This window comes from Micropterus dolomieu, linkage group LG20 (assembly GCF_021292245.1).
Source record: "Micropterus dolomieu isolate WLL.071019.BEF.003 ecotype Adirondacks linkage group LG20, ASM2129224v1, whole genome shotgun sequence".
Classification (NCBI taxonomy): Eukaryota; Metazoa; Chordata; class Actinopteri; order Centrarchiformes; family Centrarchidae; genus Micropterus; species Micropterus dolomieu.
Window position 1 is genome coordinate 3,813,549 of NC_060169.1, and position 23,650 is coordinate 3,837,198.

Genomic DNA, 23,650 nt, shown 5'->3' on the forward strand with positions numbered 1-23,650 from the left:
TGCTAAACAAATCCACCCCTCCCTTTAGTGCTCCCTTGGAACCCCCCCCCCCCTAGTAGTACTAGTGTCTCTGCTGAAATATTGCCTCTGGGTGTCCGGATTGATTCGAATCTCTCTTTTAGAACTCATGAAAAAGTATGTGCAAACGAGTTAGATTTAATTTAAGCAACTTTAGATTTGTTAGACAATCACTCTGCTTTGAAACCGCTATAATATATATATGAATGCCATGATTATCCCGCATTTTACATATTGTTTGACAAGCTGGGCACAGGCTAACAAATCCACAACGAAGCCACTCGAAAGTCTTTATAAACATACTATCAAAGTTTTAGATTCGAAACCTCATAGTTTTCACACCTGTCAAATTTTAAATACCCATCTGCTTCCGAGTTGGGAAAACTTGATTAATTATAGTAACCTTTGTCTAGTTTATAAGATATTACACAGCACCGCCCCACCTCCACTGAAGAGATTTGTTATGCAGAGAGCAGGCACTCATGTTACCAGAGGTATCACAAGAGTGGATTGTATCATTCCCACTCGAAGAAGTGCTTTTATCTAAACAATGGAATCTGTTCCCAATGCTGATAAGAGAAGCAAATACTTATCATGTGCACATTAGACTACTGACTGCCTACTGAGATTTGTTGCTTGTTTGTCTTTTGTCAAGTCTTTTTCATTTCTTGTTCTATGTTGTTTGTTGATATGTTGTTTGTTACTTATTGTTGTGTGTTGTACCTGTCTTACTACTATTCTGTATATATTGTTATTACGTGTGGACTGTATAAAGTCATTTTATGTCATTTTAAATCTTTATTTTAGGTTGCCCTCATAATAATTGAACAGAGGAAAATTAGCCTGTTGAGCTAACTCTGGCTCATTTACAGTTATTTTACTGTTAATTAATGAGCACTGTCCCTGTTAAATAAACAAATAAATGAAAAAAAGAAATATAGCCTTGATAAGGTGGCATGTTTTTTGTGGGACAGCAAGCCTGTCAATATTTATGGAGTCTAGTTTATGTATCAGGATTACTGCAAGTAACTTTAACAGTAACAAATAGTAAACAAACATCATTAAACGAATGACATGCAAGCACACAAACACAGCACACACAACGAGAGTTATTCGAAATAGTTTTTACAAATATACAGTGACTGACTAGAGGATGATGTGTTTGTATCAGATGCAAACGAACAAGGAACGCAACGTCTCCGTTAATATCAGGCTACCTAGTGTGTAGCATCGACACTAGCCAGACAGATCTCCAGACATTAGCCAGTCTCTGGAACCAGACAGATCAGCTGTATAGCAGAATCAGCACAGAATATTTCATGGCAAGCAAATATATATCAAGCCGAACATATTTTACATAATTTAGGGGACTCAGGTCAAGACATGATGTACTGTTTGCCTGCTATCAAATCTTCTATCAAGACTGACGAGAGACCAGAACTCTGTTCCTCTTTTTTTTCTTCTTGGTTTTATCCACCCTCTTCCTCTTCTTCTTGTTCAAACTCCGTTAACTTTACTACATGTTGTTCACATCCATATAACGTATAGAAGCAACACATTTTATAACATCAGTTTACAGTCTGAATTATTGTTTTACCTCACTATGTACCAGTAGGTGAACAAACAAATTACTACAAATACTTCCAGTACATATGTCTGTTTTCCTCTACCTGCCTCGCAATAATCTGCAGCTAACAGGCAAGAGCAGCATTGTGGTTCAATGTTTAAATGTTTATTGCCTTGCCTTAAAGTGGCATGGTTCCATCCTGATATTTGCTTGGTCTGACCTGTCCCCTCCCCTTACTCCCCTCAATGTCTTTTATGATGAACTAAAGTAATTTCCATGACCAAAAAATGCATGTAAAATATATGTAAAAACTTGCATGGAATTGTGTTTCGTATATTTTTTTTCTGTATTGCTCCCGTCCCTGTGCCACCTCTGCTACTGATGCATTCTGTCACGCTTCTTTATTTATTGTTTCTCTGTCCTCTTTTACAGCTTGTACCTGTTCAAGCTTGGCCTGGCCCCTCAGATCCAAGATCTGTATGGGAAAGTAGATTTCACTGGTAAGAGTGTGAGCTTGAACACAAGTCTGTGCATCTGTTTCCCTCATTCTGTCCCCGTTAACCCAATTATGTCATCTTAAATCCAGAGCATTGCAAATGTCACCATGTTGCCAAAGTTAACATGAAGTTTAAAATGTGTTGAATTTGAAAAACAGTACTGAGAGGAGGAGCACAGAGCTGTCTTTTTTATTTTTTATTTTTTAGCAGGCCCCGGTGGTGAGGAGCTGCGGAAATGTTTAAGTCATTAGTAATTGTGAGAGCTTTTCCTGTCAGTTGAGTTCCCGCTCAGCACCATGTTCCAGAGCCAGAGTCAGAAATCTGATTATCACACATGAGCCAGGAACAGTCTGTCTCCACAGTCTCTCACTTCCCTAACCCAGCCCCCTTCTGCTTCCCTCTTTTTGTCCCCTCAACCCATTGATCTGTTCCTCCTGTTATGTCTTCTCTCTCAGAGGAGGAGATCAACAACATGAAGAGTGAGCTGGAAAAGTATGGAATCCAGATGCCCGCCTTCAGCAAGATAGGCGGGATCCTGGCCAATGAGCTCTCTGTGGATGAAGCTGCATGTAAGAGGAGCTCAGATGTCACGGGGAGAGGGCGGGATCTGTTAGCTACAGATATAGTTTTGTTGAGTCATGATTTTATAATGAAATGGATACAAATCTCCTCGACCCTCGACACAATTACAGCTAAAATTATCAAAGTTATCTTTGTGCAACACACAACACTGATTTCCCCCAAATTTCCAATATAATGGCTATAGACTTTGAAGTTACATTGATTTATGGATTAGAATTCCCCCTGCTTGTATGCTTAATGCTATGCTAAGCTAACAGTCTCCTTGCTGTGGCTTCATTTTTAACAGGCAGACATTGGGGTGGTATCAATCTTTTCATCTAACTCATGGCAAGAAAGCGAAAAAGCGTGCTTCCCAAAATCTCAAACTATTCCTTTAAGATCAATATATATTCTGATATATTCTATATCAGTAAGACAAGATGGAGTGCAATAAGATACAGTATTGATTTATTGATATTTAACATCTTTTATCTGTAATGTCAGATAAAACATGCTGATATAACCCCTAAAATTCAAATGAAGCCAGCTCTTCACCATCTTCCATTCCATCCTCAGTACATGCTGCTGTGATCGCCATCAATGAGGCGATTGATCACGGCGTCCCGGAGGGCACGGTAGCTGCTATGCAGAACCCCAACGCCATGCTGGTCAACCTGGATTCCACCTGTGCTCGTCAGTACCACGACACACTGTACCAGGCCAAGGGAGAGAAGGTGGCGAACTCACGCAAACGGGTACGAAGTTCTAAGCTACTCCACATATATATTGTGCTGTCAATGCTGTGCACAGGCTTCAGATGGCCAAACAAGTATGTTTGCCTGGGGGCATTTTATGCTTGAGAGGCCAGATAATTAAAAATGAGGGGATTCATGTGAGCCGTTGTCTGCTTTTTAATTAGAAAATAATTGAATATGCTGCCTGAAGCAGAAGAAATATTTTGCATGAGACAGAGCAAAGCGCTGAGGTCTCACAAACCACAAGGACAACTAAAACAACCACTACAGTAAAGAATGGTAGCTGGAAGATGGCAGAGGAATGAAATCACTCCGTCGTCTTTTGACAGATTTGCCAGCATTATGATTTAAAATCTAAAATGTTGGTTTTTGCCAATAGGCAAAGCGAATAAATGACCAAAATTCAGAGAACAAAAATACCCTATGGAAAGAAATGTGTTTTACTTTGGTATCATGATGATAAGTAGTACTAATGTGTAATCCTGTTGTAATTTGCTTGCTGTTGGCCACATTTTTATTGGTCTGCTTCAACAGCAAATGGAGAATGCAGACGCAGAGAGAGATATATATGATGAGCTTCTCACTCAGGCTGAAATCCAGGGCAATGTCAACAAGGTTAACGGTATGCCACATTAACACACACAGATTTGTTCACTTGTCTTGGTTTCCATGATAAAGTGGTGAAATGTCAACCTTTTTCCTACAGTGAGCAACGCCTTGAATGCAGCTGAACAGGCACTGCTGCGTGGCGATGAGAATAAGTTATATGAGGCCCTTAAAGCTGTGGGCATTCAGAACCTGCAGGCTCAGAACAAAGACTGGTACCTCAAACAGCTGCTGGCTGACCGAGAGAATAAAGAGCAGGTAGGGATCTGTGTGCAAACACAGCTGGACATTTATGTCAAGAAAAAGGTGAAAAGTCTGCTTCTCTGTCTTCTCATTATGAGCTCAACTTGATTTCTTCTTTATTAGGCGTCTCCTGGAGAAGCCCTGACTAAGGATGAGTTGCAGAGTGGTGTGGATGTGGCCAATCAGATGGCAGAAGGCTACCTAAAGAGTATGAGCATATCAAATACATCTGAAATTTTCTCTCAATTTCTCGAGATCATTAGGGTTTTTATTTTGATTTTCAAATGACAGAAATCTGCAAAGTGCAGATCTTGTTAGAAAACAGTGTTTACTATGAAGACCCTGTCAGGTTTGTCGAAAGCTGCGGGCGGGACCAAATTTGATCGAGGCGACCAGCTTAATTCTCTATGCAGGAAAAACCCTGATCATTTCGTCTTCTCCTTGTCTGCATCTGTATCTGAACTTCTAATTCACCTTTGACCGTTAATAATCTGTGTGTTTAGTGTTGAAGGCAGTGGAACGCATCAACGCTGCTATCAGGGCGGGTGTGCCAGAGAAGACGGTGGAAGAGCTGATGAACCCTGATGCTCAGCTCCCTGAAGTCTACCCCAGTGCTGCAGACCTCTACCAGAGAGAGCTAGTCAGCCTGCAGCAACAAAGCCCTGAGGTAACCATGAAGAAACGCGTACAAAATGAGAACCTGCACCATTGCATCATTCTTAAAAAAACACATGACCATTGAGTCTAAATACCAGTTGACCTGAAAATGAAAACTACTTACCTTGTCACAAGTTATCTGTAATTTGTACAGTTTATATTGTGCTATGCCAATCTAGCCCTCTCTGCTGATAACAAAGTTTATTTCATAGTATGTTGAACTGATTAGACTATGAGACACACAAATGTACCACCTTCTTGCCTAATTTGCCAATTAATAACATAATAAATGCACCAAAATTTTACTTTCTCTAATTTCCATCAAAATCTGAAACAATTAGTCAGTCATTTGATTAGGGGATCATTAGAAAACAACAAATCAAGACACCAACAATATAATTTTGCCTCTGGTGGTCTTCATTAGCAGTTTGACATATGAGGTAATTTATGGCCGATGTCCCGCAGGGCTCACTGTCCCACCCTGAGCTGCTTGTTGCCGTGGAGATGCTGTCATCGGTGGTGCTGATGAATGAGGCGTTGGATGTTGGAGATCGAGCTGCCCTCTGGAAACAACTGTCCAGCGCTGTCACTGGACTCAGTAACGTGGAGGATGAATATGCACAGAGGTGAGCACACACGCCGGGAGACAGATTGCCTCAGCGATGTCTAAGGTTTTTGTGTGTTTCTTCAATGGGGCGAGGCAGGCTGTTGATGTAGTACCGTACCTGTGTGTTCCTCAGGTACATGGATGAACTGATGCGTCAAAAGGCAGCAGCCAGAGAGGACGGCTGCGACTACCTGACCTGGAACGACATTCAAGCCTGCATCGACCAAGTCAACCAGGCTGTGCACGAGGAGCATGAACGTAAGAGACGGACACTCACGGACACCCAAATACTAAATCTATAAATGAAAAGTAACGCTGACTCCTAAACAGATTTATTTGATAGACAACGTTTCAATCCAAGTTAGATCTGTATCAAGTCAAAATGTTTAAAAATGGTTACCAGATAAGCTAATAGGCTCTTTGCTTGTGTGCTAACAAGTGATCTGACCAGGGTTTGGTAGTAAACATCTAAAACAAAATTAGCCTTTAAATAGTATACAGTGAATACTCCATCAATAGTAAGTATAGTATTTTTTTTATTTATTAATTGTCTGGTACAATACAGTTTTATGTAGAAGGCTACATGACCGGCAAAATTATTTCTTCACTTTGGGAAAGGAAATTTGTTGGCCACAGGTTCAGAAGTATACCAACATATTCAAAAGCTTTGCGTTAAATTTAATCTTTATTTGTCAGAAGATGCCACGTTTTGAACTTTTTTACCTTCCTTCTCATCCCTCCCATATTATTATATAGTGATCATAAACTCAGAGTTTTTGTATATATTTGCAGGTATTGCTGCGATTGGACTGATCAATGAGGCCCTGGATGAGGGAGATCCCATGAAGACGCTGGCCATGTTGCAGAACCCGTCAGCCAAGCTCACAGATGTGGACCCGTCTGTGGCTCAGCACTACCATAATAAACTGCTGGAGGCCCGCAGAGAGAAGGCTCATGTAAGTCACTCACACAACATACACCGGTATCTGGGAAGGGTCTTTCAGCTGATGTTGAGGTTTACCCGGCTACTGTTTTCGGTGTCCTGGTCCCTCCCTGTGTGATTTGCCTTTTAGTATGTATCTAGTATTCAGGTAAGCTGTATGCAAACACTTCATGCAAACAGTGCCTGGATACAGTTAACATCTAGACTTTTAACAGGCTTTTTACTGCAGCTCATACAGTTAAAAATTGTCAAGGCTATGCGCAGTATGACTGGACATATGATAAATATCGGTGTGTTTTAACTATTCTATTGAATGTTTGTACTGAAGGTGTCATTATTGTCAGTGTAAAACAGGACCATTTCCTCCTTAAATGTGCAGCTTTTTGAGTTCAATATTTGTTCAAGCTCATAATTCTGCTCCTGCCTCCAGTTGAGCAAGATATCAGAGCTTTTTTCCTTTAGATTTCATGCACCCAAATGACAATTCATGGTAATGGTAATTCATACCCTCAAATGAATAGTTTTGCAAATGATGCGTGTCCCAACACATGTTCATTCTCTGCACTGTGCACCTGTAGTGGTACTTTTTTGTTCAGTTTAAGCATTTATTATATTTTAATATATATTGATACTGACAAAACAGTATTTTTTTTTTATATCATGATGCTGATTTCAACCATATGACAAGGCCGGCCAGCTCCACTTGCACAAAATGAATCACATACCATATCATGCCTGGTCATGTTTTGCTTTTATTTTGAAAGGACCAGTTATCTGATACAATACCACTTGTACATTTTGAGAAGCATCCAGCCAACAATTGCAAGTGCTGTGCCTCCAGTATGACCATCAGGGTGCATTACATCACATGAAGGCCCCAAAAGTTTTAAATGTCTTAAGTCACTGAAATACCCAATTGCTTTATGCATGGATTATTGTGATGTGTATAGCTCAGTGGGATCCCAGACCCATTGTGGTTGCAAACACATGTGACTCAGACTTCTGAGCAGCGAGCGCCACATGACACAACCTGACAGCTGATGTCATCTCTTTTACCCCCAACTCACTTCCTGTTGTATGTCTCCTTGCTCACTCTGTCGCTTCAGTTTTCTGGGGCTTGACCTATCTTTTCTGTTTTCATTAACACTCCTGGGGTTCACACGTGCATCTGTGAGTCCAGTGGACACGCGTTGAACAAAAGCACCGTCTTTCTCGAATGCGGTTCATCAGCACTCTCTGACTCATTTGCCTGTGTTATCGTTACTTTAATGAGGTGAGGTGATAAATTTGGTTCTTGAATGTGTGTTTGTGCAGCCCATTTGCATGTCACAGGAAGACAACCATATTTGTTTTTTATCCTGCCTTAGGAGAAGCAAAGGCCAAAAGAGCAGCAGGTGAACTCAGACTGTAGGAGCTCAGTATGGTTTTACCTCTGTGCACAAAAGAGGAGGTGAAAATCCCTAAATAAGCATAAAGTGGGAGTTCTTACCACTCAAGTTAAATGCTCGCTTCCGATTGCGTAAGAACAAAGTCTGTAAATAGAACAATTCTCAAGTGTATTCATGCAAGTACTGAGTCTGTTTTTGTTCTGTGTAAATACAGATAAAGGAAGTCTCTTATCAAGGTTGGAGAATATTTGGCCACTGCGCACACTACTTTAAAAGTAAACTCACTTACTTTTGAACATGCCCTTCAATACATCATGTGGGAACTTGTCACACTTTCATAACAGGACCCAGAAAAAAAAAATAAGAGGGAAAAAAAGCAAACTATTTTCCTGCTGATTTCACAGGCATAGGAAATAACAAGCCGGGTCTTAGTCATTTGCTTCCATAAATGGGCAGAAAGCTGAACATTGTAATAAATGAGCCAGACCCGCAGGCACACACACCATCGTCTGGTTGTTGATTGGTTAACATGGCTGTTTGAGGTGATGAGCTAAAGACAGGGGAAGTGGTTAGTGGTGCTTGAGCTTTGTATTGGGTTTCAAACGGTCAGTTCAAACGAGATATTCCCTAGCTGAGACTGAAGGATTAGAGGGACGTCTGCAGCTCAGAGGAGGTGGGATTGACTGAGGAGAAAGACCCTCATGGCCAAGATGTAGTCAGGATGCAGGAGAGGAGTTCAATTTGTGACTTTTCTTAATGATGCGACACCAAGAAGCCAGACAGTCAGGCAGAAGTTTGCTTTGATTGGGGCATGAGGGCTGTGCTTAGATACACAGCAGGAAGTCCTGCCCAGACTCTACTTACTAACAACCCGAATATAGTCTATTACAGTATGCCTTTTGAGATGGTTATCACTTCACTTTGTAACTGCAAAAATCTCAACTGGGATAGACTTTATATGTTTCTGTCTGCGTGTGTGTTCTTCTGTATGTGTGTTTTCAAGCTTCCCATGCTTGTGCCTAAATATAAATGAATGACCTCTGGGTTTCTAAGGAAGTATAAAAAAAAAAAAAAAGGTGGGGAAAGCGGTGTTGCGCAAAGGTTTAGTAAGATTAACTCCCTCAGTTTTCACTTCCTCTATTTTCATGATGTGCTTGTAAGTACCCCAAGTCCTACTCCAGTCCCCTACCCATTCTGACACCACACCCTGTCTACCACCTCCCTACCAGCTACAGTGACTCATTGCCCACAGATACCAATTAGAGCAGCAAGTACAAACATACAAATACTTAATCAGCACTTGCCCAGGTAAGGTTTTGTTTACTATAAAGATCAACCCCCATTCCCTTGCATTAGAAATCTTCAAGATCAGCTCTCAGTCTTACCCGCCCACCTCTTTCTCACACACACACACACACACACACACACACACACACACACACACACACACACACACACACACACACACACACCTCCTCTCAGCTACCCTGTAGCTCAACATGAAAGGGCGGCGCCCATGGTAGGGGAGGCCGAAACCAAATGAGTTGCAGCAGCAGCAGTTAGAAAGAAGCCACATACTTTATACAGAGACAGAGTGCGCCATCTGGATGCAGTTAAGTGTCACTACAGTTCATTGTAATAGTGTTGAATTCAGTTTTGAGGTCTCGTTCTGGTTTGTATGAAGAGCAACGGGAATCAAATTATATAAAGGAAACATTTTACCCTGTAACACTTTACACATCTATTGGTGACATCTCTTGCATATTTAGGTCAGTTTCCGGTGTATTTTTCTGTCTACTGCAGGAGCAAGAGCACAATCAAAGAGCAAAGGCTTCTCAAACACACTTGTAAAAATCCATCACAGAGTTAAATATAAAATAGAACAGAATACAGTGCAACTGTAGGAGATGTTGTAATGTGTGTACTTTGATGAAACAGTACAAACATTTAAGCAACAGTTGAATTAACACACTTTAAACGATAAAGTTTGTCTTTGTGGTGTATTTTTATAACTTATCAGGAAAAATACAAAACATACTATAGTTAACATAGAGTAAAGGACTGTAGTTTACGTAAAAACTGCCAGGGAGAATTTGTAGAACACACTCCTCCATGATTAAAAAAACAACAATAAGTCAACATGAGACAAAATCTGCATGCCAGGAGTGCGAGTGTATTTGCTATTTAATAACCATATTTAAGTACACAAAGGCTGCTAATTAACCAATTATCTCTCAGCCTAGAGAGATAACCAGTTATAGATTTGTTAGAATGACATTTGGAGTATTCTTATCTACTAGTTATTAGCTATATTGTGTCTTTCACTTATAGCATTCATTTAAATAAAAAAACATCTTTGGTATGCAGCTCTGGCGTTTGGAGGAGAAAACATAGACTGGCAGAGTCCATGATCAGTTAGTGGACAGATGGTGTGTGTTAGTTTCTGAACATATTTTCCCGTGTCCCTCCAGGAGACCCAAGACCCCTCTGCTGTGGTGTGGCTGGATGAGATCCAGGATGCCATTCTGAAGGCTAATCAGGACACAAAGGAGGCCTTACAGTGTAAGAGCACACACTCGTTTAATTTTACTGGACCCATTTTATACCAATGTTCCTGATGTTAGGACAGTGTGAAGAGCAGCAAAGGCTGATGTTTGTGTTTGTATCCGCAGTCTCGCAGTCCATCCAGGCTGTCAATGAGGCAGTGGACAGTGGCGATCCAGCTCTGACCTTAGCTGCTCTGCGTAACCCCGGGACAGGCCTGTATGGTGTCACCTCTGAGTGTGCCCAGACCTACCAGGATGACCTGGTCAAGGTCAAAGACGAGAAAAAAGCTGAAGGTGAGGAGAAAATTTAGGGATGAATAAGGGGAACGACGAATGCAATTTTTCACAACTTCGTAGTTAATGTCATCAGAAAAGTGAGGCCCTGTGCCTTTCGATAATGTTTAATTCTTGTAAGACTCTAAGGCATGATGCATCTTTTCATTGGTTTTCATTGTGTTTAAGGTGAAAAAAGTTGCCCTGATGATATTATAATTTACTAATTCAAATAAAAGTAGCTCCTTATTCTGTGAGTCTGATAGACCTCCTACAAACACAAAGCTGTACTTACAAACTGCACAAGCCTGCTTTTTTTTTTACATGTGATTTCCAAAAGAAAACTGAATTAATGAAATAAACAAAAATGTAGAGATGATGTATCTTCCTAATTATTGGCCCATGGTGTTCCTCCATTTTGCTGACTTGCCTTCTATAATGCTGTCTGTCCAGGTGATAATGGCAGTGAATGGGTGAAACACTGGGTGAAGGGAGGACACAACTACTACTATAATCTGAATACCAAGGAGGGCACCTGGGTGGAGCCAGAGGGCTTCCTACAAAACAACACTCAGCTCAACAAAGAGGACATCCAGGTAGGTTACTATCCCTCTGCAGCACTGCTTGACTGTGGCTTTTTAACACGGCATTAAACTGGTTTTATTCTCTCTGTCAGTCTGTGGTTTCTGGAGTAACCACAGCCTACAATCGAGAGCAGCTGTGGCTGGCCAACGAGACTCTAATTGCCAAGCTGCAAGCTCGTTGCCGTGGCTACTTGATAAGAAATGGCCTAAAGGAGCGGATGAACTTCCTGAAATCCCAAGGCCCAGCTGTTACATGCATACAGGTGAGGTAGAACTTTGCACATTATCCTGAAATACATTGAACCTTCTGTCTTCTATGAGGACTTATCAATCTGTTTTTATTCAGGCCCACTGGAAAGGCCACAAACAGAGGAAGATGTTCAAAGACCGTAAGCAGTATCTGAAAGACCACAGTGACGAGGCTGTCAAGGTAAAATTATACGCAATGTCTTTTATCTGAATATTATCAGTATATAAATACAGTTAAAACTAAGGGATTTGTTTTCATCTTTCTCAGATCCAAGCCATGGTTCGGATGCACCAAGCTCGTAAGAAATATAAGGATCGCCTAAAGTACTACCAAGATCATGTGAGTGTTAATAGCCTAAAAACTTGTTAAACAAAATTACCTGTAAATTGAGTTTTAGACAATTTAAAAGAGAACCAAGACAAGGCATTGTAAATTCTCTGTCACAAGAAATAGGGTTTAAAGTAAACAAATTGCACCATTATCTAATAAAAGCTTTAAATAACTGTGGATAAATTTCCCCTGACACATCCTCTGACATTTACTCCGTGTCCTGTGGGGTTTGAGGGGGGCAGATGGCTCATTTAGCACTCTGACATGTGTGAAGTCATTTTCACTCTGACTCAGTGGATTCCTGCGGTACGGTTTATAATGAAGAGTATTGATCAGCTTTTTTTTTTTTTACACTGCAGATCAAAGATGTGGTGAAGATTCAGGCTTTTATTAGAGCCAACAAGGCCCGAGACGACTACAAGACGCTGAGTGAGTAGGATCAAACTCACCTTTTTTTGTGCAATGAATTGGTCTCCAGTTTTGGTGGTCACTTGACTCGCCCATCGTTTCAAAATGTTCTTTCTCACACAGTCAGCGCTGACGATCCCCCGATGGCGGTGGTGAGAAAGTTCGTCCACCTGCTCGACCACAGCGATCAGGACTTCCAGGAGGAGCTGGAACTGATGCGGCTCCGCGAGGAGGTTGTCACCAACATTCGTTCCAACCAGCAGCTGGAGAACGACCTGAACCTGATGGACATCAAGATCGGCCTGCTGGTGAAGAACAAGATCACGCTGCAGGAGGTGGTGTCCCACAGCAAGAAGCTGACCAAGAAGAACAAGGGCCAGCTGTCAGACATGATGATGATGAACAAGCAGAGGGGAGGCCTGAAGGCCCTCAGCAAAGAGAAGAGGGACAAACTGGAAGCCTACCAGTACCTCTTTTACCTGTTACAGGTAACACCAAATACATATCTCTTGTTTGATTGCTGTCTCTCTGTGTTTTTTATTAGGGTCTCTCTTTTAACTAAAACAAGTGATATGTTGCTGCTGAACATTAGAATCATAAAGTTAAAGACACTGGTGGCTGTAGTTGTTTAACCAGCTGATACCTCTCTAATAATATTTACCAAATTTCTGCCTCCTTTTAGACCAACCCCACATATCTCGCCAAGCTGATCTTCCAGATGCCACAGAATAAATCCACAAAGTTCATGGACTCTGTAATCTTCACCCTGTATAACTACGCCTCCAACCAGAGAGAGGAGTACCTGCTGTCCAAGCTCTTCAAAACTGCCCTGCAGGAGGAGATCAAGTGAGACGCAAGCAATGAAACCTAGTCAACAGTAAATTATGACCACAGTTTTAAATCAGATGAAGCCTGGATCATGAATACACAGTAAAATTTTGCCTTTAACAACTGTCTGCAGGTCAAAAGTGGACCAGATGAAGGAGATCGTCACAGGAAACCCAACAGTCATTAAGATGGTGGTGAGTTTCCACCGAGGTACGCGGGGACAGAACGCACTGCGGCAGATCCTGGCACCGGTCGTCAAGGAGATCATGGATGACAAAACGCTCAACATCAAGACCGACCCGGTGGACATCTACAAGAGCTGGGTCAACCAGATGGAGACGCAGACTGGAGAGGCCAGGTGAGCTGGAGAGGAGTTTGTCTTGTACCTGCGTCCCTCTGAAAACTTCTACTGAAGGTTTCTACTTAGTAATAGTATGGCTTCCTAATTTTACCATAGTTTAACCATAAATAATCCATGCATGGGAAGAACATACTGCAACATCACTGCAAAAACAGCTAATCAACAAAGCCATATAACTTAGTTTTGGATGAGTAAATCTTATTTTTTTTCTTATCACTGTTAAATACTATTGTCAAGTAACATTTACACTAGTCCAGTTGTTTCAAAGCAACTGGGCTTGATTTTTCTCAGCCAATGCAAAGCAGATTTTCTTATTTGTATAACACATTTTAAAACACAGAGGCAATTTAAAGTGCTTTACATAGGCCCAGCCTTAGCATGACATTTACAAACGATGAGCAATAAACACCAGAATAAAATCTGGCAAGTAACGTGTGAAGAATAGACTGAATGGCTATCACACAGAAAACTAGTTATGGTAAATCACACCACTCTTAGAACAAGGTTAAGAGGAAAACACCATTTTAGTTTATTTAGTTTCGTTGAGTTGGTCAAAGGCACAGTGTTCACTATAAAAATGATGTTATATCTTTGTTTGTATCAAGTATTCTTTCTATAGTACTACTGTAGATTGAAGATCAGATGGTGTGGCCTGATCTGATTTTGTCATTAGTAGTTACCCGACTGGCAGATATTTTGTTTGATACTAGCATATTTCTATAGTAACTGTAGATTGAAGATCAGATGGTGTGGCCTGATCTGATTTTGTCATTAGTAGTTACCCGACTGGCAGATATTTTGTTTGATACTAGCAAATTTCTCCAAATTAAAGTTGAAAATGTTGCTTGGTTGAGGAAGTGTTTTTTGACAAAATGGCTACTGCACACTAGTAAAACAAAAAACACTTCAAAGGTTATGATTAACATTAATGATTCCTCCTTTTCTCCATCTCTTTCTGTCCTGTCCTCAATAGTAAGCTGCCTTATGACGTGACTCCAGAGCAGGCTATGGCCCACGAGGAGGTGAGGACAAGGCTGGAAGCCTCCATCAAGAACATGAAGACGATCACTGACAAATTCCTGTCTGCCATCGTCGTCTCTGTGGAGAAAATTCCGTACGTTCCTCACTTAAAGCATCACTTTCCGCACTTTTACAGCCACAAACCAACAATTCGAATGTTTTTCACCGTCTAACCTTGCCCGTCTCACACTGTTTGTCAGATACGGGATGCGTTTCATCTCCAAGGTGCTAAAGGACACCCTCCATGAGAAGTTCCCAGATGCTACAGAGGATGAGCTGCTCAAGGTTTGCATGTTTAATTTGTAGGTTTAATGTTTGTCACTCTGTGCACCATGGACTTTTAAGGGGCAGTTCACCAAACTTTACAAAAATACATGCAATTTCGCAGCTCCGACTTAACACAGTGGTATCTAGCAGTGGTGTAGTCTATTTTTTTCTAGTGAGTATACTGTGATTTTTCCCTCCCAGCCTCATACTCACCCGTCCCAGCGTGACGTCCCATGAGCACTACTACACTCACTAATACATACAGTATGCATGTGCATGTCATAGAGACCATTCTGAAGGACTGCTTAGGCTACAACGCAAAGACTTAAACAGCCAATGACAGTCACAGGTGGGAAAGGGTGTCATTTTATGTTGAAAAGTGGTGGAGACATTTTAGGGCTCAGATTAGAGTTGTGACAAAACACTTAGCATATGAGACGTGACAATCCAGAATATTGGGGTCACAAGATCAAGACTAGAATATATTTTAATAGTATGTAAAGAAATAATTATTGATGAATATACATTGGCGGGTCTGGGGGTCCTCCCCCAGCATTAAACATTTAATTTCCTGCATTCTGGAGACATTTTCTGCAACAATTTATGGTGGAAATGTCTAATGTTTAGTGTTAATCACCATCTAACTCAGCCAGTTAAGAGCTATATTTAGCCTTAGATGTTATATGAATCTGGTTTTATCAGCTGGCAATTTTCAATGCACTGAGGACACCAAAAGGGGTCCACATCCTCTCAAGCTCACTTATCTTCTAAAAACCATTAGTTAACTAGTTCTAGATTCAATTCAATAGACCAACAATGCTGTAACAGTTCCGTTAATGATAGCGCGAATGATAACATAGGCCTATGTGCTATTTTCACTCACCAGGTAACGTTATGACAGCATCAGCCTCATCTGGCTCGTTTTCTGTGTTTCAGTAAGTTTGACGTTCGTGTCATCTGCTGCAGTGTCACCCGGAGCGGCATCAGCTTTAGCTGCAGGCTTACGAAAACACTAAAAGAGAGTCGTTTGAGTTTGCTCGCGTTTCACATCTCCTTCAGTGATTCACATAAGTTCATTTCAAACGTGCGCCGAGTGACCACCACGCAGCTGTGTTGTTGTTTGGTAGGTGACGTCAGATCCCGGTCGCAGGCCACGGAAGCAGCAAACGTCAGTTCAGAGCTTCGCAACACAGACGGTGTGAATTTATGAATGAACGTGTGAAAGTTCTGTCACAAAACCATGTTGTTACGTATCATCTTGCTATTTTAAGCGGGTATACGGAAATCTTTGACCGTTCCTAGTGGTTATATGGCGTATACCTGCGTATCACGTAGACTACACCACTGGTATCTAGCCATGCAGATAATTTCAGTTTGATATAGCAGGTGAGATCTCTGAAACTGATGTCACAACCCTACCCTGATACAATTTGGGTGAATGGAATTTTCTGGCACTTAAAACATTGCAATCACTTTCTGAAACAGATCACGTTGATTCTTTACAACAATGTATGTACCACACCCAGATTCAGTAGTTTGTAGTCAAACGGTGATAGAAAAATTATGTTGAAATCTGGATGAACTGATCCTTTAATCCTTGCAAGTTGGACAGCCATAGCCCCTCTTCTCTGCCTTCCACATTGAAAGCAGTTTCGTTCCTCTCATCTTCTGCCTGGCTCTCTCCTTCTTGTGTCTTACTCATTTCTGTCCTTTTTTTTTTCTTTTTCTGCTGTTGCTCTGCACTTTCCGCCTTGCCAACCAGCTGCTGCCTCTCTGTCGGGGTGGGGGTGTCCTCCTTCTCTCTGTCTGCTCAAATTAAGGTGGGCCATGCCACTCTTCTGGCTCACTTCCTGCACAAGATGAGTTCTGACACATTAAGAGCTTTTCCGCATTTTGCAGTAGCGCCTACGAGACCCTTAAATCTCAACTCAAGATGCCAACAAATATGTCACTTGCAGCTCTTTTTTTGTATGACAACAAATGCAGTCCCTAGATGGGTTAAGTTAATGCCTTTTTTAAATTTAAATTTAATTTAGTACTGCAAATACTAGTATTTGTGTTGATAGCTGTATCACAAAGTACCTTTTGAATATAATTTCATTTCAATCTGAAAAGTTAAATCAATAGTCACACGTGCATGTATTTTGCTCAGTTAATGTTTAACAGTTTTCAGAGCTTATGGTAAGATTCTTCATCCTAAAACGGGCTCATAAAGCATGAAAACTATTTAATGTATTTTAACTCATTTTATTTTGACTTTTCAGATTGTGGGGAACCTCTTGTATTACCGCTACATGAACCCGGCTATCGTGGCACCCGATGCCTTTGACATCATTGAGGTATCTGCGGGTGGCCAGCTAACCACAGAGCAGAGACGAAACCTAGGCTCTGTCGCCAAGATGCTGCAGCACGCCGCCTCCAACAAGATGTTCCTGGGAGACAACGCCCATCTCAATCCCATCAATGAATATCTCAGTGCCTCCTACCAGAAGTTCAGGTCTGATGTTAGTTATTATAGAAGTATGAAGCACATGTGGTTTTAAGTGCGTGGAAGCTTAATCTTAGGATAATGTTTGTCATTTTCCAGTTTCTCCTTAGTTTGTTTCCTTTTTACTCATGTTTTCTATGTTGTTTAAAACTCTTTTTCTTTGCTTGTCTGACTTTGTTTTTCCATCTTCCGTCACAGGCGTTTCTTCCTGGCTGCGTGTGACGTTCCTTCACTTGAAGATAAGTTCAATGTGGATGAATACTCTGACTTGGTCACTGTCACCAAACCTGTCATTTACATCTCCATTGGAGAAATTATCAACACTCACACAGTAAGTTTGGACCGCCTCACATTTGCCCCTTCTGTCTCAAATCACTCCCACTGCATGCTGAAGTGCCAAAAAATGTATTCCTGTCAGTCTGTGCAGATATTTATACAATCTCTTTGAGAGGTTTTGACTTCTACAGCAGGACTAGCATACTAACTGGGTACTTCTGTGCTGTTAGCTGCTGCTGGACCATCAGGATGCCATTGCTCCAGAGCACAATGACCCCATCCATGAGCTGCTTGAGGACCTGGGAGAGGTTCCCACCATAGAGTCTCTCATCGGTGAGTGGAGTGAGACGCTGAAGGCTTTCTTTATCAGTGTGGTTCCAGTCCAGCAAAAGTATGCTATACAAGAATTAAACTAATTCACAAAATCAGAAGAAAAGCAGAATGAGAATATTTCTTTTTGAGAACATTGACTCATAATATAATAAAAAAATATGTATGCCTTTAACATCTCCAAAATGGTTAAATAGATTTTAAAAATATATCTAGTAATTTTTGAATCCCCTGTGAATGTCTGACCTTGTCTTAAATAAACAGGGTACAGATGAGATGAGAGCAATAATTAATAGAAACCACCCAGAATATCATCGTCTGAGCACTGTGTTCCTTCATCTGATTAGCTCTCTGTCTCATTCAGGTGAAAATCCTCTTCCTCCTGACGACCCCAACAAAGAGCTGATGGGGAAGACCGAGGTTTCACTCACACTCACTAACAAATTTGATGTCCCTGGTGAGGCCAATGTTGAGATGGACGCCAAGACTCTCCTGCTCAAGTAATATCATACTGTCAATTCATTCATTAATATGGTTGTTTAAGAAAGTGAAATGATTTCCTAACTGTTTTTGTTGTTTCTTTTCAGCACCAAGAGGCTCATTGTGGATGTGATCAGGTTCCAGCCTGGGGAGACTCTGACTGAGATCTTAGACTCAGCAGCAAACGCGGAACAGGTCAGACATAAGATTTAGGACCAATAAAGCTACTATAGTACACTGCTGATGTTGTGGACTGATGTGTAAACAAACCGGACCTTTTACCACAAGATGGTCAGCCAGAAGCTTTGTCTACATTGCATATTTTATCTGGATAGAAAGCTACTGGATAGCTTTATGGCACAAAACAGGAAGAGGGGGCTACTTCTCTGGGTCCACTTCCTTTGCAAACAGGAAACAGGGAGTATTAAATAACTTTATAGCTAATGATGCTATTAAAATTCCAGTAAGTTTTATTAGTGCTATTGTTTGTTTTCATTACAATCTAATTTATTTACATGCTACACAAATGCCAAGCACTTTTAAGCAGACATCACAAATTTCCTTCCAAATGCGACACTGAGGGGAAAAAGTCAAACGTAAACAAATATAAATTTTAAAATTAAAGTAAATTACTTTAACATACAATGTGTATGCTCTCACTAACGAAGTGAAATATTGAATTGCCTGAATTTTAAAGATATATATTTTACAGCTATTTCTGTATAAATATGATTTAACTGAAACTATAATGACTATAATCTGTCTTGTTTCCCTGGATGCCAGGAAGCAGAGTACCAGCGTGCCATGCAGAGGAGGGCCATCAGAGATGCCAAGACTCCAGAGAAGATGAAGCAGGTCAAACCGGTGGTGGACGACAGCCTGACGCTGCAGGGCAAGAAGGACAAGATCAAGAGCAACCTGCAGAGGCTGGCAGAGCTGGGGAAGGTTCACCCCGAGAACCGCTATCAGGACCTCATCAACGACATAGCCAAGGTAAAACAAACACATTATCTCTGCAAGCGGACAATTAAAACAACCGTCTGCTCCGTGTTTGTTTTTTGTTTTTTTTTAATGTGATGTGTTTGCATGTGTGTGTTGCAGGACATCAGAAACCAGAGACGGTATCGTCAGCGGAGGAAAGCTGAGCTTGTGAGACTCCAGCAAACCAACGCCGCCCTCAATTCAAAGACCAATTTTTTCAATGTTCAGATTGATTCTTACAATCAGTATATCAAGACTTGCATGGACAACCTGGCCAGCAAGGGCAAGTGAGTGGCATTTAATTTTACGTTTGTATTTCACTTCTACCAGTCTTCTCATTACCATCACCAACGAGACATGTTCTGTACTGCTTCAAATTTTGGACCTATATTAGACTGACTTTTAGACTGACAAAGTCTTGACTGACAAGACTTTGTCTTGTACTTTGGCTACCTGTTAACATTTCTTTGAAGGTGAGTCGTATAGAATTACTGTTTTCATCCCAAACAACCCACACGCGGACATGATTAAACCACAGACAGAAGCCTGCCCTGTTAACAAAGGGTGGTGCACATAAAAGACAGAATTATATTTCAAGGTTGAAGGTTAGCAGGGGTTGGGTGTTTACATCCCAGATCTAGGGCCAGAAGGTGGGCAGTGGGAAGGATCAAAACAGAGGTCCACTACAATTCTTCCCCACCCCGTTTGGGGAGACTAAAAAAGAGGTTAAATGGCAGGCAGCAATCACAGTATCAAGAATTATCTAAACTGTATATGTAAATGTCTGATTCCCATCAGACATATTCCCAATGTGCCCCAAACTGATCTTAAAATTTCACATCCTGTGTCCTCTCCATTTTTACCCGTTCAAAACACATTTCTGAATTGTGCCACACCTGCCTGGTTAGATAGAAAACCAGTACTATGGGAACCAAGGACCAGAGAAGAGGTCTTCCTCCCTTTTTTATGTCAGGTGTTTGTGAGTCAGAGTGTTTGTGTCATTAAATCGGACCGATGTGAAACAGGTTCAAATCAAGTTGACAGTATATTTATCAAAAAGATACTGTGTATACTCTGCAGACAGCAAAGATAAATACCAGATGAAGGCCAGTACAAATGGTTTGTTAATTTCCTTAGTGTCAAATACAACCCCATTTTTTAAAACCTGATGATCATTCTCCAAACATGTTGATAAACAAGGATGAATCTCCTCCTCCTAAATGGTGAATGTGCAATATACTTCCCACAAAAGCTACACAAAGTATTTCAAAGACTAATGTGAAATGCTGAATGATGCAGCACAGGTTTAGAATAGTGAGATTTGAAGAACCATTAATACTATGCACAAAGAGATGGTATTATGTTGTTTAAACTAGAATGACCTCCTTTTGTTGTTTTGTTGTGTCTCTGTAGTGATATGTAAAGCGTCCTTGGGTGCCTTGAAAGGCAATATAAAAATATATGTTGGTGTTATTATTATTGTATGTTTGACTTTTCTCTCTCTCCTCAGGTTGTCAAAGAAACCAGGTGACAACAAGGCCAAGAAGAGTAAACAGGTTTCACAGAAATACACCGCCGCTCGCCTCCATGAGAAGGGCGTGCTGATCGCGATAGAGGATCTGCAGCCCAACCAGTGAGTTCTGCCGTCTTTAACACAAAACCAAGGTTCAAAATTTACACCCACCAAATTCTGGTGAAAAGTGTGTTTTCCAGGAAGATCAGTTGCTCCTACTTGCGATTCTGGACAGTATATTTTTCAGGCGAGAACGTTGTGAATTCCTCGGATTTCTCTGTTTGAAACTTTATCTAAACTGGCTGCTGTCATGGAATTGAGCTGTTGATTAGTTGCCTGTCATGTTATGCAACATTATGTATTAAAACTTAACAGATCCAACTTCATCTTAAACTTCTGTCACTGTCATTCATGAAAAACAATTAGTTTACTTTGTTTCAAAACCACTGGGCTTTCATTGATCAGTTTCTTGTTGCATGGTTTTTCCACATTTATGAGTCTTTCTTACTCTTCTCTCTTTGCAGGTTCAAGAATGTTATTTTTGAGATTTCTCCATCAGAGTCTGTGGGAGTTTTTGATGTGAAGGCCAAGTTAATGGGCGTGCACTTGGAGACGTTACAGCTAGAATATCAGGTCAGTGATATCATTGGATATTGGTAAATATTATAGAGACGGTTAGGTTAATTGTGTCTGATCTTTTCTTGTTTGTTCGTTGTTTGTTTCTCAGGATCTCCTCCAGCTGCAGTATGAAGGGGTGGCAGTGATGAAGCTCTTTGATAGGGCCACCATCAATGTCAACCTGCTCATTTTCCTGCTCAACAAGAAATTTTATGGAAAATAAAAAAAGAAAGGGCAATAGACACTGATTTAAACCACAAAACCCACTTTCAGGGTTGCAGAAAGCCCTGACCTGTACCATCCTGGCTTTCCTACACATTCCCTACTGCACTTCTCCTATGTGCCTTAGCAAATTTATGTGCATTATTTTTTTTTTTTTTTTTTATGTGGCTCACCATATGTGCTTTATTCTTAACGGAACACTCCATTGTGCGACTTGCTCCGGCACACCACAGACGTTCACTGGAGTCCTTACTGCCTTTACTGTAACTGCAGCTAGGTCAGAGGTTTAAGATTTATATGTTTCACTTTAAATATTATGAATATCTTGTGCATGGGCTTTGATTAATTATAAAAATGTATGTTTTATGTAAAGAGATCACGTTTTGTGTCTTCCTTAGCTGTTAGTTTCTTTGCTCACTTGACTGATAAAAGCCTGATCAACATCTCCTCTGCCAATACCAAAGTGCCGGTGTACTTTTCAGAAGGGCTGTAGTACATGAGACAGTATTTTGTCTGCCATGGTCCTGGACTCAATGACTGTCTCCTCTGGGCCATGTATTTGTTGCTGCTTGAGGCAAATTGGAAAGAAAAACTGAAAGAGTTGTGGCGGCCAAAAAAACAATATACACTCCTTCTATTTTTCACAAATTTTGATTTGAATATGATTCAATGTCTTTATTTGGATTTGACCCGACTCTACCCACCATAAACATGCACACATATATTCTGATATCTATGCAAAGACAAAGTGGCATCAGACATGGTATTTGACAAGAATTGCAAAAAAACGTGCCATGCTCATATTGAGCTGTTGAAATCAATACATAGTGTTTTTTAATCTAAATAACTTGTGACAAAGTCACGGAACACCTCTCAAATCCAGTCTGTGCTGGCACTAATCCGGCTCCATAGTCTGTCCTATCTTTTTCAACAAGTCAGAATGTTTGGTTTTTCTTGGACTGGACAGAGCTTGCTGTGACTACAGCCCTCTGAATTGACCTGCAGAACATTTGTGCTTTTGGCTCTGAAATTCATAAGCAGGAAAGACTTGGCACTTCTCCACTTTCAGCACACGAAGCTGTGCAGATGTGCTTTCTCAGATAACTTACTGGAAATCATACTTCTTTATCTCTCTCCCAGGCGTTTTATCTTTTTATAACTGAAACACATATTATTGGTATAATACAAAATCAGTTTAGTGAACACAACATCATGTCTGTTAATCTGTAAAACAGGATGAGATCTAGAAGTATAAGCTGGATATTGAATACAGAGATTTTTATAATGTCTTGTTGAAAATAATCCAACGAAGTTGTCCTTATTTATATTTTTATATGTTGTCAGTCCACATTATACTGTAGTTGATGTTTGCAAAACCTAAGATAGATCATGTAAGTGAGCTGGAGGATGTGCAGTATTACAGTAACTAGACTTGTGGGTCCAGTAGATGTCACTCTACACAATCCAATTTTCAGTAAATGTTTATTGTATCAGAGTTTGACTTATTTCAAGAAGCCTTAAAGTGAGATTCAATGCACACCATATTGAACTAGATGTTGATTTTCTGTCTGATGTAAAGTTGCCCTGATTAGAGGTTGACACTGTTGTTTTGAAACAGAGGAGACTGTGCTCTCTGTATATTATTTGCTCTCTTCCAGTCCATTAAAATGCATTTTACCTGTTTTAGAATAAAGTTCTACAGAGGCAATGTGAACACTGACTCAAGTACTGTACCTAAAAACAATTTTGAGGTGCTTGCACTTTAACTTGAGCATTTCTGTTTTATGCTACCTTCTACTGCACTAGATTTCAGAGGGAATTATTGTACATCTACTCCACTACATTTATTTGACCGCTATAGTTACAGAACATTCTGCATACAAAACATATCTTTAATTTGTAAGATATAATATATGGTTAGATGGATTATAGACGCAGGTAAAATCAACTCTCTCTCAATCGGCTAACGAGTTAACATAAATGCTTACATATTAGTAATCAAACGTGAAAAGAAAATATCAAGAAAAAAGCCT

At 40.6% G+C, this 23,650-nt stretch overlaps 1 protein-coding gene across 1 annotated transcript in view; it reads left to right on the forward strand.

The window, feature by feature from the left end:
* iqgap1 (IQ motif containing GTPase activating protein 1) overlaps positions 1–23,331 on the forward strand; it is a 49,046-nt gene extending 25,715 nt beyond the window's left edge. The window contains exons 6-37 of the mRNA XM_046032204.1: positions 2,018–2,085; positions 2,538–2,651; positions 3,220–3,398; positions 3,933–4,020; positions 4,105–4,262; positions 4,371–4,455; positions 4,751–4,914; positions 5,370–5,530; positions 5,645–5,769; positions 6,304–6,467; positions 10,314–10,404; positions 10,515–10,682; positions 11,115–11,257; positions 11,338–11,508; positions 11,592–11,675; positions 11,763–11,834; positions 12,185–12,254; positions 12,357–12,721; positions 12,916–13,079; positions 13,195–13,419; positions 14,396–14,536; positions 14,643–14,727; positions 16,974–17,206; positions 17,396–17,528; positions 17,704–17,806; positions 18,168–18,303; positions 18,391–18,478; positions 19,067–19,276; positions 19,385–19,551; positions 20,775–20,897; positions 21,302–21,410; positions 21,505–23,331. Coding sequence (XP_045888160.1) covers positions 2,018–2,085; positions 2,538–2,651; positions 3,220–3,398; positions 3,933–4,020; positions 4,105–4,262; positions 4,371–4,455; positions 4,751–4,914; positions 5,370–5,530; positions 5,645–5,769; positions 6,304–6,467; positions 10,314–10,404; positions 10,515–10,682; positions 11,115–11,257; positions 11,338–11,508; positions 11,592–11,675; positions 11,763–11,834; positions 12,185–12,254; positions 12,357–12,721; positions 12,916–13,079; positions 13,195–13,419; positions 14,396–14,536; positions 14,643–14,727; positions 16,974–17,206; positions 17,396–17,528; positions 17,704–17,806; positions 18,168–18,303; positions 18,391–18,478; positions 19,067–19,276; positions 19,385–19,551; positions 20,775–20,897; positions 21,302–21,410; positions 21,505–21,618 — 4,501 coding nt within the window. The 3' untranslated portion in view covers positions 21,619–23,331. The remainder of the gene's footprint in view (positions 1–2,017; positions 2,086–2,537; positions 2,652–3,219; positions 3,399–3,932; positions 4,021–4,104; positions 4,263–4,370; positions 4,456–4,750; positions 4,915–5,369; positions 5,531–5,644; positions 5,770–6,303; positions 6,468–10,313; positions 10,405–10,514; positions 10,683–11,114; positions 11,258–11,337; positions 11,509–11,591; positions 11,676–11,762; positions 11,835–12,184; positions 12,255–12,356; positions 12,722–12,915; positions 13,080–13,194; positions 13,420–14,395; positions 14,537–14,642; positions 14,728–16,973; positions 17,207–17,395; positions 17,529–17,703; positions 17,807–18,167; positions 18,304–18,390; positions 18,479–19,066; positions 19,277–19,384; positions 19,552–20,774; positions 20,898–21,301; positions 21,411–21,504) is intronic.
* Positions 23,332–23,650: the final 319 nt, after the last annotated feature.